General features: G+C 40.6%; 1 protein-coding gene across 3 annotated transcripts in view; it reads left to right on the top strand.

Moving 5' to 3' along the window:
- Positions 1-299: 299 nt before the first annotated feature.
- The window catches only part of LOC110524941 (protein Shroom3), a 147,179-nt gene continuing 127,834 nt past the window's right edge, over positions 300-19,644 (top strand). For all 3 annotated transcript variants that reach the window (XM_090233637.1, XM_090233636.1, XM_036976676.2), the window contains exon 1: positions 300-1,255. In XM_090233637.1, coding sequence (XP_090089763.1) covers positions 1,112-1,255 — 144 coding nt within the window. In that variant the 5' untranslated portion in view covers positions 300-1,111. The remainder of the gene's footprint in view (positions 1,256-19,644) is intronic.

Here is a 19,644-nt window from a genome sequence, read left to right as displayed (position 1 = left end):
AGCAGCAGCGTAAAAGTGGGGTCTGGGTAGCCATTTGATTAGCTGTTCAGGAGTCTTATGGCTTGGGGGTAAAAGCAGTCTAGAAGCCTCTTGGACCTAGACTTGGCACACTGGTGCCGCTTGCTGTGCGGTAGCATAGAGAACAGTCCACTTTAGCTTGTTTGCACAATACAAGTGGCCATTGATTAAAATTCAATATACATTTGAGTGAACTATCCACATAGCAATATTTAGAAATTTTGACTTTTATTTAGAAGGTTTCTTCATTACCATACGAACGTGGCGTCCTCATTTGTGCTGCTGGCAAAATACTAGTGGCGAGGAGGGGGAGGCAAAACCTTATTTGCCGTTCTCCTTGCTGCAGTATATTATCAACACTTTGCATCTATGGAACTGGACTGGGGATGCTGAACCGCATCAAGGGAACAATATTGATTCAAATGTTATCCTGTTGAGTACGTCCATATTCTCAATCTATCGGCAATCAAGGTGGAACTTTTAGAGAAAGTAGGTGAATCAAGTGTCTAGTGCGCTAAAAGTTTTTTTTTCTGACGGGGCAAATTGACCTGATCCCGCTGCAACCAGCTCGCCGAGGAGAGAAGAGCGCTCGCCTTTCTCCCAGCCCAGTGGATTGTAGCAAATTCTATTGTGATGCTAAAATGAAGTCGTAAGAGGGAGAGGGCTGACCAACGATCAGAAGTGAAGCTATCCACGGGATTTCTGCAAAATCCATTTAAAGTTAACATGTTTTTTTCGTTTGTTCCATCCATTTAATGTTATGTTTGTTTAGCGTTTCATTTTCACCACTTGTTGTTGACTGTTGGAACGAAGTTAAATTGTTTCAACAGACAGACTGCGGCGAGAGAGAGAAGGCAAACCATGTTTCATTCGCTGACTAAGATTCGGTAGTGTTAGGAAATGATTTAGCCTGTCTGATAGGAGTGGACATGCCCCTCTCGGTATGCGCTGCAGAAGACTTTAATAAGAAAAGGAAAATATAACAAATCATTTATTCAATCTTTTCGAAATCATTTCCCCTCTGCTGTGGGTCTGGTGGACTGAATAGGACCCGAGCCACCAGGACCAGGCTTCCTCGGCAGTGCTAGTGATTATGGATAGCAGTCTCCCCAGCTACAGTACAGTCACACACCGAGGAAAGACGCTGTTTCTGGAGGCTCGACTCCTGGGTGGGGCGCCCTGGGGCTTTCAGCTCAAAGGAGGTCTTGAACATGGAGAAGAGTTGATCGTCTCGAAGGTAAGACAGTTCTATGTCTATGTCAGTTGCACCCCTAGCTGAGTTTACTTATATACATATCCATGGACGATATCCATATTTCCGGGATCTAAACTAGAACTAGTGCACGCTCCCTCCCCATCCACCCTTCCCCCCAAATTGCTACTTTGTAATATCAGGCCTATGAACACAGCTGTCATAATTGGGATTAAGTGAAAAGTCCCCAAGGGCAACATTGTTACTACCCCCAGGCTAGGTGGAAGGAAGGACTGTGACGTTGCTACAGCGTTACAATGTGTCTGTTTACAGAGTCGTGTTACAATGTGTTTATTTCATAGAAGAGGAATTGAGCAATTTTTGATTTCCGATTGTATTTGATCTGCAGTACATGTTGCGACAGACAAATCATGTCTAGAACTCACCCGCGGTCAGATGTTTTTCCGTGTGCCTCATCAAGAGTAGGTTTACAGTTAGTAGGAGCAGGGCTGCCAACTGTTGATGAAAGCTTGGAGTGAGATTTTGCCTAGAAGGGGGGACTGTGGGTCCTCCCCCATTAAAAAAAAAAAAAAAAAATCATTTTTAAAGCTATTTTCCTGCAATTCTATGTATTTTTTTTTTTTTTACATGGTTTAGGCTTATGACCAGGGAGGGGGGAACACAGGTCAGGGGTATTCAGAATGCTTTGACCATTAAATGAACACAAACAATTTGACGACTTTGACATTTTTTTTTTTGGGGGGGGGGGGGGGGGGGGGGGGGGGGGGGGGGTGAAATTTAAAACTATGCTAATATTTTTTTTAAACATGTTTTTTCAGATGGTTTGAAACTTTATTCAGACAGTAATGAAATTAGATGGGGAGACAGGCAAATGGCAGAAACACTGAGAAGGTTGGTGGGAATGCTCTGCATAGGAAATACTAATATGAATGGCTGATGACAGTGGGTAACCAAATATTAGATTGCAGTCTCTTTGTCCATTGACTGCTGTCAAGGTAAGGACACAAACATTTGTGTCCTTACCTGCTGCCTAAACTTCTCGCTGCCCAAACCTCTCGCTGCCATGCTTTTGTCTGCACCAGAAATCTGAGGTCTCATGATCGGCTCCATATGCTTTTATATGTGTAGACTACTGTTAGTAATAACAACTATCTGAAGGCCTTTCACTGTGCTTTACATTACTACTGTTAGGAATAACAACTAGCTGAAGGCCTTTCACTGTGTTTTACATTACTACTGTTAGTAATAACAACTATCTGAAGGCCTTTCACTGTGCTTTACATTACTACTGTTAGTAATAACAACTAGCTGAAGGCCTTTCACTATACTTTACATTACTACTGTTAGTAATAACAACTAGCTTTCACTATACTTTACATTACTACTGTTAGTAATAACAACTAGCTGAAGGCCTTTCACTATACTTTACATTACTACTGTTAGGAATAACAACTAGCTGAAGGCCTTTCACTATACTTTACATTACTACTGTTAGTAATAACAACTAGCTGAAGGCCTTTCACTATACTTTACATTACTACTGTTAGTAATAACAACTAGCTGAAGGCCTTTCACTATACTTTACATTACTACTGTTAGTAATAACAACTAGCTGAAGGCCTTTCACTATACTTTACATTACTACTGTTAGGAATAACAACTAGCTGAAGGCCTTTCACTATACTTTACATTACTACTGTTAGTAATAACAACTAGCTGAAGGCCTTTCACTATACTTTACATTACTACTGTTAGGAATAACAACTAGCTGAAGGCCTTTCACTATACTTTACATTACTACTGTTAGGAATAACAACTAGCTGAAGGCCTTTCACTGTACTTTACATTACTACTGTTAGGAATAACAACTAGCTGAAGGCCTTTCACTGTACTTTACATTACTACTGTTAGGAATAACAACTAGCTGAAGGCCTTTCACTATACTTTACATTACTACTGTTAGGAATAACAACTAGCTGAAGGCCTTTCACTATACTTTACATTACTACTGTTAGGAATAACAACTAGCTGAAGGCCTTTCACTATACTTTACATTACTACTGTTAGTAATAACAACTAGCTGAAGGCCTTTCACTATACTTTACATTACTACTGTTAGTAATAACAACTAGCTGAAGGCCTTTCACTGTACTTTACATTACTACTGTTAGGAATAACAACTAGCTGAAGGCCTTTCACTGTACTTTACATTACTACTGTTAGGAATAACAACTAGCTGAAGGCCTTTCACTATACTTTACATTACTACTGTTAGGAATAACAACTAGCTGAAGGCCTTTCACTATACTTTACATTACTACTGTTAGGAATAACAACTAGCTGAAGGCCTTTCACTATACTTTACATTACTACTGTTAGGAATAACAACTAGCTGAAGGCCTTTCACTGTGCTTTACATTACTACTGTTAGTAATAACAACTAGCTGAAGGCCTTTCACTGTACTTTACATTACTACTGTTAGTAATAACAACTAGCTGAAGGCCTTTCACTATACTTTACATTACTACTGTTAGTAATAACAACTAGCTGAAGGCCTTTCACTGTACTTTACATTACTACTGTTAGTAATAACAACTAGCTGAAGGCCTTTCACTATACTTTACATTACTACTGTTAGGAATAACAACTAGCTGAAGGCCTTTCACTATACTTTACATTACTACTGTTAGTAATAACAACTAGCTGAAGGCCTTTCACTATACTTTACATTACTACTGTTAGGAATAACAACTAGCTGAAGGCCTTTCACTGTGCTTTACATTACTACTGTTAGGAATAACAACTAGCTGAAGGCCTTTCACTATACTTTACATTACTACTGTTAGGAATAACAACTAGCTGAAGGCCTTTCACTGTGCTTTACATTACTACTGTTAGGAATAACAACTAGCTGAAGGCCTTTCACTGTGCTTTACATTACTACTGTTAGGAATAACAACTAGCTGAAGGCCTTTCACTGTGCTTTACATTACTACTGTTAGGAATAACAACTAGCTGAAGGCCTTTCACTATACTTTACATTACTACTGTTAGGAATAACAACTAGCTGAAGGCCTTTCACTGTACTTTACATTACTACTGTTAGGAATAACAACTAGCTGAAGGCCTTTCACTATACTTTACATTACTACTGTTAGGAATAACAACTAGCTGAAGGCCTTTCACTATACTTTACATTACTACTGTTAGGAATAACAACTAGCTGAAGGCCTTTCACTATACTTTACATTACTACTGTTAGTAATAACAACTATCTGAAGACCTTTCACTGTGCTTTACATTACTACTGTTAGTAATAACAACTATCTGAAGGCCTTTCACTGTGCTTTACATTACTACTGTTAGTAATAACAACTATCTGAAGGCCTTTCACTGTGTTTTACATTACTACTGTTAGGAATAACAACTAGCTGAAGGCCTTTCACTATACTTTACATTACTACTGTTAGTAATAACAACTAGCTGAAGGCCTTTCACTGTACTTTACATTACTACTGTTAGTAATAACAACTATCTGAAGGCCTTTCACTATACTTTACATTACTACTGTTAGGAATAACAACTAGCTGAAGGCCTTTCACTGTGCTTTACATTACTACTGTTAGTAATAACAACTATCTGAAGGCCTTTCACTGTGTTTTACATTACTACTGTTAGGAATAACAACTAGCTGAAGGCCTTTCACTATACTTTACATTACTACTGTTAGTAATAACAACTAGCTGAAGGCCTTTCACTGTACTTTACATTACTACTGTTAGTAATAACAACTAGCTGAAGGCCTTTCACTGTACTTTACATTACTACTGTTAGGAATAACAACTAGCTGAAGGCCTTTCACTGTACTTTACATTACTACTGTTAGGAATAACAACTATCTGAAGGCCTTTCACTATACTTTACATTACTACTGTTAGGAATAACAACTAGCTGAAGGCCTTTCACTATACTTTACATTACTACTGTTAGTAATAACAACTATCTGAAGGCCTTTCACTATACTTTACATTACTACTGTTAGTAATAACAACTAGCTGAAGGCCTTTCACTATACTTTACATTACTACTGTTAGTAATAACAACTATCTGAAGGCCTTTCACTGTGCTTTACATTACATCATATATTTCATTCACATTTTCTTTACACTCTTGAGAACAAATCAAATATTTGGAAGTCCATGAATACTGTACACACACACACACACACCACCCATCACCCATACTTGCTCATCTTCAGAGTCTTGATAGCGATAGTTCTGAACAGGACTGTGGTGGTCATGGCTGCCAGTCTCACGGTAACTGACTATTAATGAAGAACGATGAGCCTTTGTAACATCAACATTTAAAAAAGTTGAATAAATTAATTGGATTTACAGCATCACAATAAATCCATTCTTTGTTTCAGTCAGGTCTAAAGAAACATTATGATACGAAGAAAATTTATTTCAGAAGAACAGAATATGACTTGTCCTATGTTATCTGGCTAGGCTCCATGCCATGGGCTGTAGGATTGTTCATTTAGCTGACAAGATAGGCTTATAAGTCCCATGACATTATATAATATTATATGATTTTGTAGTAAAGAAGAATATAATTGAACTTAGCTGAGTAAAATAGAAAGGATATTCTTCCCCTTCCGGAGCGTATAAGGTGATCATTTGAAACAGGTCCTATACGCTAGATTTAGAGTTATTTGGCAACTTTAGTTGTGAATGATACAAACCTTAGAATGTCTTAGAAATTAAAACGTATATGAGCTGCATGATGCGACTAGAATTTGATCGAAAATAATCTGTCTGCGTTGAAAATAATAATAATAATAATAATAATAATTACAAAACAATTTGTTGTAGTTCCGTATCTCAAAATAGAAGGTGGCATATCGCTGTTCTGACAAAGATATGCTCAGGTCGGATTATTAGAAAAGTCACCAGCAGTCAACCATCTTTCAGAGATTCAGTTGTAGGGAATAATGGGAAGTGTAGTCCTTTATGCCTGGACGATGCTCTTAGTTGATTGATGATTTGAGAAAGTAGAGAAAAAAAAAGCTTGAGCTCAGATCCTTGCATTCCTCTCATCAAGTGATCATATTTTCACCCATCATACTTTTCTCAATTTAATCTAGTCTTTGCTAATACAGTACCAGTCAAATGTTTGGACACACCTACTCATTCAAGGGTTTTTCTTTATTTGTACAATTTTCTACATTGTAGAATAATAGTGAAGACAACAAAACTATGAAATAACACATATGGAATCATGTAGTAACCAAAAAAGTGTTAGACAAATCAAAATATATTTTATATTTGAGATTCTTCAAAGTAGCCACCCTTTGCCTTGATGACAACTTTGGCATTCTCTCAACCAGCTTCTCTCAACCAGTCACCTGGAATGCATTTCAATTAACATGTGTTCCTTGTTAAAGGTTCATTTGTGAAATTTATTTTCTTAATGCATTTGAGCCAATCAGTTGTGTTGTGACAAGGTATGGGGGTATACAGAAGATAGCCCTATTTGGTAAAAGACCAAGTCCATATTATGGCAAGAACAGCTCAAATAAGCAAAGAGAAATGACAGTCCATCATTACTTTAAGACATGAAGGTCAGTCAATACGGAAAATGTCAAGTATTTGTACGTTTCTTCAAGTGCAGTCGCAAAAACCATCAAGCGCTATGATGAAACTGGCTCTCATGAGGACCGCCACAGGAAAGGAAGACCCAGAGTTACCTCTGCTGCAGAGGATAAGATCATTAGAGTTACCAGCCTCAGAAATTGTAGGCCAAATAAATGCTTCACAGAGTTTAAGTAACAGACACATCTCAAAATCAACTGTTCAGAGGAGACTGTGTGAATCAGGCCTTCATGGTGGAATTGTTGCAATGAAACAACTACTAAAGGAAATCAATAAGAAGAAGAGACTTGCTTGGGCCAAGAAACACGAGCAATGGACATTAGACCGGTGGTCTGGAGTCCAAATTTGACATTTTTGGTTTCAACCGCCGTGTCTTTGTGAGACGCAGAGTAGGTGAACGAATGATCTCTGCATGTGTGGTTCGTGTGTGTTATTTCATAGTGTTGACGTCTTCACTATTATTCTACAATGTAGAAAACGGTACAATAAAGAAAAACCCTGGAATGAGTAGTAACTTTTGACTGGTACTGTATAAAAAAAGTAATTTATCAAGAGAACATCCCTCATCCCTACTGCTTCTGATCTGACACTCACTAAACACACATGCTTATTTTGTAAATGGTGTTGGAGTGTGCCCCTGGCTATCCATTAATGTAACCCGTTGCTGACAGGTGTATAAAATCAAGCACACAGCCATGCAATCTCCATAGACAAACATTGGCAGTAGAATGGCCCGTACTGAAGAACTCAGTGACTTTCAATGTGGCACCGTCATACGATGTCATGTTTCCATCAAGTCAGTTTGTCAAATTTCTGCCCTGTTAGAGCTGCCCCATCAACTGTAAGTACTGTTATGAAGTGGAAACGTCTAGGAGCAACAACGGCTCAGCCGTGAAGTGGTAGACCACTCAAGCTCACAGAACGGGACCCGGCGAGTGCTGAAGCATGTAGCGTGTAAAAAAAATCCTCTGTCCTCGGTTGCAACACTCACTACCGAGTTCCAAACTGCCTCTGGAGGCAACGTCAGCACAATAACTGTTAGTCGGGAGCTTCATGAAATGGGTTTCCATGGCCAAGCAGCCGCACACAAGCCTAAGATCACCATGCACAATGCCAAGCATCGGCTGGAATGGTTGGACTCTGGGAGCAGTGGAAGCATGTTCTCTGGAGTGACAGCTCTGCCTTGGGTGTTTCCGCATAATACTCCACCTCTCTCAGGAAGAAAACACTGATTAAATCCTGCAATGTTTCTGTGTGTTTGATGCAGCAGGAAGGATGATGTTGGCCCCCCCCCCCCCCCCCCCTAATATATTTAACGCATAATTACATTACACTTCCTGGTACCTGTATCCAGAAAGGTGTTTTAAAGCAGTTTCCACACACATCAGACACAGTGATCATAATGTAGAGGAAAAACAAAATTTCCAAAGATTAGACCTTAAAATAGTTGTGAAAGCGATCATACAAAGAGATTTTGCGATGATTCCTATGTGGAAGATGTGACTTTTTTGTTGTTGTTCTGATAATGTAATGAGGAACAGCCTGACACAGTACTTATGAAAATATGTTTAAGCATTTATGAAAGATAGTGTGTGTGCCCTCAGCCCTGGAGTAGAGGCAAAGGTCATTCCGCTGGCCAAGAATAGTTCAGCACCCTTTAATGGTTCGAACAGCCAACCCATCAACCTGTTACCGGCGCTTTGCAAACTTTGGGGAAAAATGGTGTTTGACCAAATACAATGTTATTTTACAGAAAACAAATTGGCAACGGACTTTCAGCATGCTTATAGGGAAGGGTACGCAAAACATGCTTGGCACTGACACAAATGACTGATGATTGGCTGAAATAAATGTATTAATAAAAAGATTGTGCATCTGTTTAGTTTGACTTCAGTGCAACTTATGATATCATTGATCATTAAAAAAAAAATATATATATATATATATATAAATATATAACTTTTATTTAACTCATAACCTAACTCTAAAAAAATGTAGGTGTTATGTATTTTCATCCTCTATCGTTGATTGAAAGTTGCCTGTCTAATAGAACACAAGAGGGTTTCTTTAATGGAAGTGTGGTGTACCACAGGGCAGCCGGCTAGGGCTATTATTGTTTTCTGTTTTTACTAATGACCCTCCACTAATCTTGAATATAGCCTGTGTGTGTCCATGTACGCTGATGACTCAACAGTAAACACGGCGGCTATGACAGTAAAATGAAAAGCTCCAGTCAGTTTTAAGGTGGCCAACTAGCAATTTGGCTGGTGCTAAATATCTCAGTGTATATTATGCATTATGTAGTGTAGTGTATTATGCAGTATATAGTGTAGTATGTAGTATGTAGTGTGGTGTATTATGTAGTATATAGTGTATTATGCATTATGTAGTGTAGTGTATTATGTAGTATATAGTGTATTGTGTAGTATGTAATGTATTATGTAGTGTATTATGTAGTGTATAGTGTATTGTGTAGTATGTAGTGTATTATGTAGTGTATAGTGTATTGTGTAGTATGTAGTGTAGTGTATTATGTAGTATGTAGTGTATTATGTAGTGTATTGTGTATTATGTAGTGTAGTGTATTGTGTAGTATGTAGTGTATTGTGTAGTATGTAGTGTATTGTGTAGTATGTAATGTATTATGAGGTGCATTATGTAGTGTATTATGCATTATGTAGTGTAGTGTATTATGTAGTATATAGTGTATTGTGTAGTATGTAATGTATTATGTAGTGTATTATGTAGTATATAGTGTATTGTGCATTATGTAGTGTGGTGTATTATGTAGTATATAGTGTAGTATGTAGTGTGGTGTAGTATGTAGTGTATTATGCATTATGTAGTGTAGTGTATTATGTAGTATATAGTGTATTGTGTAGTATGTAATGTATTATGTAGTGTATAGTGTATTGTGTAGTGTGTAATGTAGTGTAGTGTAGTATGTAGTGTATTATGTAGTGTATTGTGTATTATGTAGTGTAGTGTATTATGTAGTATGTAGTGTATTATGTAGTGTATTGTGTATTATGTAGTGTAGTGTATTGTGTAGTATGTAGTGTATTGTGTAGTATGTAGTGTATTATGTAGTATGTAGTGTATTGTGTAGTATGTAGTGTATTATGTAGTGTATAGTGTATTATGTAGTATCTAGTGTATTATTGCGTGTATTGTGTAGTATGTAGTGTATTATGTAGTATGTAGTGTATTATGTAGTGTAGTGTATTATGTAGTGTAGTATGTAGTGTGGTGTATTATGTAGTAGGTAGTGTATTATGTAGTATGTAGTGTAGTGTATTGTGTAGTATGTAGTGTATTATGTAGTGTATTATGTAGTGTAGTGTATTGTGTATTATGTAGTGTATTATGTAGTGTATTATGTAGTATATAGTGTATTGTGTAGTGTATTATGCATTGTGTAGTGCAGTGTATTATGTAGTATGTAGTGTAGTGTATTATGTAGTATGTAGTGTATTATGTAGTGTATTATGTAGTATGTAGTGTATTATGTAGTATGTAGTGTATTATATAGTATGTAGTGTATTGTGTAGTGTATTATGCATTGTGTAGTGCTGTGTATTATGTAGTATGTAGTGTATTATGTAGTATATAGTGTATTATGTAGTATATAGTGTATTATGTAGTATCTAGTATATTATTGCGTGTATTGTGTAGTATGTAATGTATTATGTAGTGTATTATGTAGTATGTAGTGTATTGTGTAGTATGTAGTGTGGTGTATTATGTAGTATGTAATGTATTATGTAGTATGTAGTGTAATGTGTAGTATGTAGTGTATTATGTAGTATGTAGTGTATTGTGTAGTATGTAGTATATTGTGTAGTATGTAGTGTGGTGTATTTTGTAGTATGTAATGTATTATGTAGTATGTAGTGTATTGTGTAGTATGTAGTGTATTGTGTATTGTGTAGTATGTAGTGTATTATGTAGTGTAGTGTATTATGTTGTGTAGTGTAGTATGTAGTGTGGTGTATTATGTAGTATGTAGTGTATTATGCAGTATGTAGTGTATTGTGTAGTATCTACTTTATTATGTAGTGTATTGTGTAGTATGTAGTGTATTATGTAGTATGTAGTGTATTGTGTAGTATGTAGTGTATTGTGTAGTATGTAGTGTATTGTGTAGTATCTACTTTATTATGTAGTGTATTGTGTAGTATGTAGTGTATTATGTAGTATGTAGTGTATTGTGTAGTATGTAGTGTATTGTGTAGTATGTAGTGTATTGTGTAGTATCTAGTTTATTATGTAGTGTATTGTGTAGTATGTAGTGTATTATGTAGTATGTAGTGTATTGTGTAGTGTATTGTGTAGTATGTAATGTATTATGTAGTGTATTATGCATTATGTAATTCAGTGTATTATGTAGTATGTAGTGTAGTGTGTAGTGTATTATGTGGTGTAATGTGGTGTATTGTGTAGTATAGTGTATGATGTGGTGTGTAGTGTTGTGTAGTGTTGTGTAGTGTAGTGTATTATGTAGTGTGTAGTGTATTATGTAGTGTGTAGTGTATTATGTAGTGTGTAGTGTAGTATGTAATGTATTATGTAGTGTATTATGCATTATGTAGTGCAGTGTATTATGTAGTATGTAGTGTAGTGTAGTGTATGATGTGGTGTGTTGTGTAGTGTATTATAACAACTACACATTCAAGGTTTTTTTTATTTATTTGTACTATTTTCTACATTGTAGAATAATAGTGAAGACATCAAAACTATGAAATAACACATATGGAATCATATAGTAACCAAAAAAGTGTTAAACAAATCAAAATATATTTTATATTTGAGATTCTTCAAAGTAGCCACCCTTTGCCTTTGTACACTCTTGGCATTCTCTCAACCAGCATCATGAGGTAAGAAGAAGAGACGTGCTTGGGCCAAGAAACACGAGCAATGGACATTAGACCAGTGGAAATTTGTTCTGGAGTCCAAATTTGAGATTTTTGGTTCCAACCACCGTGTCTTTGTGAGACACAGAGTAGGTGAACGGATGATCTCCGCATGTGTATTTCCCACCGTGAAGCATGGAGGAGGTGTTATGGTGTGGGGGTGCTTTGCTGATGACACTGTCTGTGATTTATTTAGAATTCAAGGCACACTTAACCAGCATGGCTACCACAGCATTCTGCAGAGATACAGCCTCCCATCTGGTTTGGGCTTAGTGGGACTATTATTTGTTTTTCAACGGGATAATGACCCAACAAACCTCCAGGCTGTTTAAGGGCTATTTGACCAAGAAGGAGAGTGATGGAGTGCTGCATCAGATGACCTGGCCGCCACAATCCCCTGACCTCAACCCGATTGAGATGGTTTGGGATGAGTTGGGCCACAGAGAGAAGGAAAAGCAGCCAACAAGTGCCCAGCATATGTGGGAACTCCTTCAAGACTATTGGAAAAGCATTCTAGGTGAAGCTGATTGAGGGAATGCCAAGAGTATACAAAGCTGCCATCAAGGCAAAGGGTGGCTATTTGAAGAATCTCAAATATAACATACATTTGGATTTGTTTAACACTTTTTTTGGTTACTACATGATTCCATATGTGTTATTTCACAGTTTTGATGTCTTCACTATTATTCTACAATGTAGACAATAGTACAAATAAAAACATTTTAATGAGTAGGTGTTCTAAAACTTTTGACCGGTAGTGTATTGTGTTGTGTATTATGTATTGAATTGTATTGTGTAGTGTACGTAGGTAGTTTTGTATTATATAGTGTGGTGTATTGTATTATGCTGTGTGTTATGTAGTGTGTAGTGCATTGTGTTGTGTACTGTATAGTGTAGTGTGTAATGTAGTGTGTAGTGTATTGTATAGTATGTATTGCGTAGTGTGTATTGTGTAGTGTATTGTGTAGTCTAGTGTGTAGTGTAGTGTGTATTGTAGTGTGTAGTGTGTATTGTGTAGTGTATTGTGTTGTGTGTATTGTAGCGTGTATAATGTAGTGTAGTGTGTATTGTATTGTGTAGAGCTTATTGTGTGTTGTGGTGTGTAGTTTTCAGTGTGTATTGTGTTTTGTAGTGAAGGGTGAACTATGTATTGTATTGTCTATGTATTGTGTAGTGTATTGTCTATGTATGGTGTGGTGTATTGTCTATGTATGGTGTGGTGTATTGTCGATGTATTGTGTAGGGAGAGGTGGGTGGGTGGGGCCGTGGCGGGCTGGGAGAGGTGGGTGGGTGGGGCCGTGGCGGGCTGGGAGAGGTGGGTGGGTGTACCAGTTCTACACAAAGACATGCTTCCACCGGTGGTCACACTGCAGAGATCCCCGGGGGAACCCAGAGACAGAACCATAACAGGACCAGAGACAGAACCAGAGATAGAACCAGAGACAGGACCAGAGACAGGACCAGAGAGCAGGGCATGGTAGTCTGGTGTAGGATAGGTCAGAGAGCAGGGAATGGTAGTCTGGTGTAGGATAGGTCAGAGACAGGGCATGGTAGTCTGGTGTAGGATAGGTCAGAGACAGGGCATGGTAGTCTGGTGTAGGATAGGTCAGAGACAGGGCATGGTAGTCTGGTGTAGGATAGGTCAGAGAGCAGGGCATGGTAGTCTGGTGTAGGATAGGTCAGAGACAGGGCATGGTAGTCTGGTGTAGGATAGGTCAGAGACAGGGCATGGTAGTCTGGTGTAGGATAGGTCAGAGAGCAGGGCATGGTAGTCTGGTGTAGGATAGGTCAGAGACAGGGCATGGTAGTCTGGTGTAGGATAGGTCAGAGACATGGCATGGTAGTCTGGTGTAGGATAGGTCAGAGACAGGGCATGGTAGTCTGGTGTAGGATAGGTCAGAGACAGGGCATGGTAGTCTGGTGTAGGATAGGTCAGAGAGCAGGGCATGGTAGTCCTGATAATCTTTAGAAACCAAGCTAAATATCTATAGAATATTTAGAAGCCAGGCTATAATAGACAGGCCTACCCAGAGAATCTTTAGAAACCAGGCTATAATAGACAGGCCTATCCTGAGAATCTTTAGAAACCAGGCTATAATAGACAGGCCTATCCTGAGTATCTTTAGAAACCAGGCTATAATAGACAGGCCTATCCTGAGAATCTTTAGAAACCAGGCTATAATAGACAGGCCTATCCTGGGAATCTTTAGAAACCAGGCTATAATACACAGGCCTATCCAGAGAATCTTTAGAAACCAGACTACCCCAGCCCTTAAACAACCTCTTATAAAGCCAGAGAGAGAGAGAGAGAGGGCAGCGAGAGAGGGATGGAGAGAGAGAGAGAGAGGGCAGAGAGAGAGGGATGGAGAGAGAGAGAGAGGGCAGAGAGAGAGGGATGGAGAGAGAGAGAGAGAGGGCAGAGAGAGAGGGATGGAGAGAGAGAGAGAGAGAGAGGGCAGAGAGAGAGGGATGGAGAGAGAGAGAGAGAGGGCAGAGAGAGAGGGATGGAGAGAGAGAGAGAGAGGGCAGAGAGAGAGGGCAGAGAGAGAGGGATGGAGAGAGAGAGAGAGAGAGAGAGGGATGGAGAGAGAGAGAGAGAGAGAGAAAGAGAGAGGGCAGAGAGAGAGAGAGGGGGCAGAGAGAGAGAGAGAGAGAGAGACTTTACATGCACAGTAATAATTTGATATTTACCTGTTTCATGGCTGTAGACCGCGTACGGCATTAGTCATGTAAACACCTTACCCTGCTTATCTTAATCGACGCATGGTCAACATTTAAGTAAGCATACCGCTGATTTAAAAACATCTGGTTTTCTGAGCAATCTTTTGAATTATTAGGACATTTTAACACCTTAATCGGTGTGAGAGAGGGGTGGAGAGAGAGAGAGGGATGGAGAGAGGGGGGGTGGAGAGAGAGGGGAGCGGAGAGAGAGGGGGGGCAGAGAGAGGGGGGGCAGAGAGAGGGAGCGGAGAGAGAGGGAAGCGGATAGAGAGGGTAGCGGAGAGAGAGGGGAGCGGAGAGAGAGGGGGGCTGAGAGAGGGGGAGCGGAGAGAGGGGGAGCGGAGAGAGAGGGGGGGTGGAGAGAGAGAGGGGGGCAGAGAGAGAGGGGGAGTGGAGGGAGAGGGGAGTGGAGAGAGAGAGGGAGTGGAGAGAGGTGGGGCAGAGAGAGAGGGGGAGCAGAGAGAGAATGAGAGTGATATAAAGAGGAATGTCAGCATCGGAATTTGCACCAAGAGTTCAGCTAGTCTGAATAGCAACACAAGGAGAGAGAGATTTAAAAAAAGGTGTTAATCAATCAGAACACAGTGTTGACAGAATACTGGTTTCTTATAAAACATTTCTAAATCGTTATTTCATGTGGTTGTTATTGAAGGCCCATATTGTTGACAGTGTATTAGCACTCTGAGATGGTGTCTCGCTGGCCTGTGACTTCTGGAAGAGGAGGGTTAAGGAAAGGTTAAGATTTTTTTTTGTGCCTGTGTCCCAAATGGCACCCTCTTCCCTATATAGCGCACAGTGCCATTTGGGACGAAGGCCACGTTAATAGGTTCATTGTCAGACCCTTCGTAGCCCATCTGTAGTTCGAGGTGTTTTTTCAGACACTTTCAGACCAAGTTAAGCAACCCCCCCCCCTCATTCCCTGACTTCTCATTGGCTACGACTATTTACCACCAAGGAAGTGTAAAAAGAAACGCCTGCTTTTCTGATTATTCAAAAACATTTCCTGTTTTCTGTTGTTCTATGCTGTCTGAGGGGCCAGTTCAGCTTTAGAATACAGTAGGTGTGACATTGGCAGTTCCCAGTGAGGCTTGAATGGTAGAGGCTCTGCTTCTACATGCCATTGTCAAGACGAAGAAAATCCAAGGAGCCTGTGACGGTTGGTTTGCCCATTTGTTCACCCCAAAGTGGACAAACTGTATATTAGTTCTGTATTGTGCCACCCTGTGAGTTTAGCCCAGGGGATGTCTATAAGGTCTGTATTGTAATATTGTGATACAGTTTTGGGAGGGAGGAGCCCTGTTGAATGTTGAATCTGCACGTTTCCCCTGGGGAATGGGTTTAACATTACCCCGAGCATAGATGTTTCCCTGGGGAATGGGTTTAATGTGACCCCAACCATGTCTATGTTTCCCCGGGGAATGGGTTTAATGTAACCCTGACCATGTCTATGTTTCCCTGGGGAATGAGTTTAATGTAACCCTGACCATGTCTATGTTTCCCTTGGGAATGAGTTTAATGTAACCCTGACCATGTCTATGTTTTCCTGGGGAATGAGTTTAACATTAACCCCACCACATGCTTCCGGTCACCAGCACTCCAGTCTTCAGATAAAGCATACTGGGCAGTAGGGCTGATCCCCACATCAGGGGACATAATAAGGGGTGACACTTCCTGGGCTTTGGTGTCATGTGCCACTGGAGAATGCACCAGCAGCACTCTGTCTTTACTAATACAACATACTGAAATGACTGGAGCATGTAAACTATCTGAAATGACTGGAGCACGTAAACTATCTGAAATGACTGGAGCATGTAAACTATCCTAAATGACTGGAGCATGTAAACTATCCTAAATGACTGGAGCACGTAAACTATCCTAAATGACTGGAGCATGTAAACTATCCTAAATGACTGGAGCATGTAAACTATCCTAAATGACTGAAGCATGTAAACTATCTGAAATGACTGGAGCATGTAAACTATCTGAAATGACTGGAGCACGTAAACTATCTGAAATGACTGGAGCATGTAAACGATCTGAAATGACTGGAGCATGTAAACGATCTGAAATGACTGGAGCGTGTAAACTATCCTAAATGACTGGAGCATGTAAACTATCTGAAATTACTGGAGCATGTAAACTATCTGAAATGACTGGAGAGTGTAAACTATCTGAAATGACTGGAGAGTGTAAACTATCTGAAATGACTGGAGCATGTAAACTATCCTAAATGACTGGAGCATGTAAACTATCTGAAATGACTGGAGCATGTAAACTATCTGAAATGACTGGAGCATGTAAACTATCCTAAATGACTGGAGCATGTAAACTATCTGAAATGACTGGAGCATGTAAACTATCCTAAATGACTGGAGCATGTAAACTATCTGAAATGACTGGAGCATGTAAACTATCTGAAATTACTGGAGCATGCAAACTATCCTAAATGACTGGAGCATGTAAACTATCCTAAATGACTGGAGCATGTAAACTATCCTAAATGACTGGAGCATGTAAACTATCTGAAATGACTGGAGCATGTAAACTATCTGAAATGACTGGAGCATGTAAACTATCTGAAATGACTGGAGCATGTAAACTATCCTAAATGACTGGAGCATGTAAACTATCTGAAATGACTGGAGCATGTAAACTATCTGAAATGACTGGAGCATGTAAACTATCTGAAATGACTGGAGCATGTAAACTATCCTAAATGACTGGAGCATGTAAACTATCCTAAATGACTGGAGAAAGTAAACTATCCTAAATGACTGGAGCATGTAAACTATCTGAAATTACTGGAGCACGTAAACTATCCTAAATGACTGGAGCATGTCAACTATCTGAAATGACTGGAGCATGTAAACTATCCTAAATGACTGGAGCATGTCAACTATCTGAAATGACTGGAGCATGTAAACAATGTGTCACACCCTGACCTTAGAGAGCCTTTTAATGGCACGTGCCGGGCCAAAGTCACCATCCAGCTAGGACGGGTTGTGCAGGCTCTTAGCTCGAGACCTCCACGGCCCAGTGTATCCGGTGCCTCGGCCAAGGACAAGACCTCCTGTATGTCTCCCCAGCCTGGTGAGTCCTGTGCCTGCTCCCAGAGCCAGGCCTCCTGTGTGTCTCTCCACTCCAGTGATGATCCATGGCACGAAGCCTCCAGTGATGATCCATGGCAAGAAGCCTCCAGTGATGATCCATGGCAAGAAGCCTCCAGTGGTGAGACATGGCACGAAGCCTCCAGCGACGTCCTCCAGTCCAGAGCCTCCGGCGACGCACTCCAGTCCGGAGCCTCCAGCGACACCCTCCAGTCCGGGGCCCGCAGCAACAAGGGTGCTCAGTCCGGGGCCCGCAGCAACGAGGGTGCCCAGTCCGGGGCCCGCAGCAACGAGGGTGCCCAGTCCGGGGCCCGCAGCAACGAGGGTGCCCAGTCCGGGGCCCGCAGCAACGAGGGTGCCCAGTCCGGGGCACGCAGCAACGAGGGTGCCCAGTCCGGAGCTCGCAGCAACGAGGGTGCCCAGTCCGGGGCCTGCAGAGAGGGTCCCCAGTCCGGGGGCGGCGGCGAGGTCCACCACACCAGAGGCGTCACCAAAGCAGGGTGAGCCAGAGGTGGAGCGGGGTCTGCGTCCCGCACCTGAGCCGCCACCGCGGATAGATTCCCGCCCAGACCCTCCCCTATAGGTTGAGGTTCTGCTGACGGAGTCTGCACCTTTGGGGGGTTAGGGTTAGGGATACTGTCACGCCCTGACCTTAGAGAGCCTTTTAATATCTCTATTTGGTTTGGTCAGGGTGTGATTTGGGGTGGGCATTCTATGTTTTGTTATCTATGATTTTGTATTTCTATGTTTTGGCCGGGTATGGTTCTCAATCAAGGACAGCTCTCTATCGTTGTCTCTGATTGGGAACCATACTTAGGTAGCCCTTTCCCCCTCCTTTCTTGGTGGGAAGTTGACTTTGTTTAGGGCACATAGTCTTTGAGCCTCACGGTTTGTTATTGTAGTGTTTATTGTTTTGTTCAGCGTCATTTTGATTACATAAAAAAAAAATGTACGCTCACCACGCTGCACCTTGGTCCTCTCCTTTCAACAGCCGTGATACAATGTGTCCCACTCAGTCCCCGCTAGGGCTGTTACAGTGACCGTATTACCGCCACACTGGCGGTCCCAAGTCATGAAGGCAGTCAAATTCCATGTGGCCATTTAGTCACGGTAATTATTCTTCTCCAAGCTCTGATGCTGCTGATGGTCATTAGTAGCCTACCGAACTTGTTAACTTCCTGGTACTCAGCACTCTGTTGTCCCTCTAATCACTCTGACATCAATGCAAATGTATTGAAAATCTAATAAAACACTTCATGAGAGCCCAGGAGTTCATGTTGTGGAAGTTTTGGTGGCCCGTATTAAAAAGAGGAGGAACCCATCAGCTTTCTATCGGCTAGGCCTACCATTTATCACATGTCCTAATATTAAGCGTATTGCTCCGCTTTACAACAGGAGTATAGCCTACCTGGATGGCATGAACATGAACTACAGGAAAGTGCATGACATTTAAGTGCATGACATGACAAGTAGATGACTTTTCCCGCTGCCCGTTTCGAGACGGATGCATGATAATGGTCTAAATCAAAACAAATTTCACACATAAAGTACGAGTCAAAAGTGTGGACACACCTACTCATTCCAGGTTTTTTCTTTATTTTTTACTCATTTCTACATTGTAGAATAATAGTGAAGACATCAAAACTGTGAAATAACACATATGGAATCATGTAGTAACCAAAAAAGTGTTAAACAAATCAAAATATTTTATATTTGACATTCTTCAAAGTAGCCACCTTTGCCTTGATGACAGCTTTGCACACTCTTGTTTTTCTGTCAACAAAATAAGTGTGACACAACCCCAGAGGACTGGAGTTGCCCAGGCCTGTCCTAGGACCCACTCCAATTCCCATACCGCACCAACTGACCCACAGATGATGTGATCTCTATTGCACTCCACACTGCCCTTTCCCACCTGGACAAAAGGAACACCTTTGTGAGAATGCTGTTCATTGACTACAGCTCAGTGTTCAACACCATAGTGTCTACAAAGCTCATCACTAAGCTAAGGACCCTG

This window comes from Oncorhynchus mykiss, chromosome 5, assembly GCF_057628025.1.
Source record: "Oncorhynchus mykiss isolate SJ-2025 chromosome 5, ASM5762802v1, whole genome shotgun sequence".
NCBI lineage: Eukaryota > Metazoa > Chordata > Actinopteri > Salmoniformes > Salmonidae > Oncorhynchus > Oncorhynchus mykiss.
The sequence above is the reverse complement of the archived record's forward strand: the minus strand, read 5'-3'. Positions and strand labels throughout refer to the sequence as shown.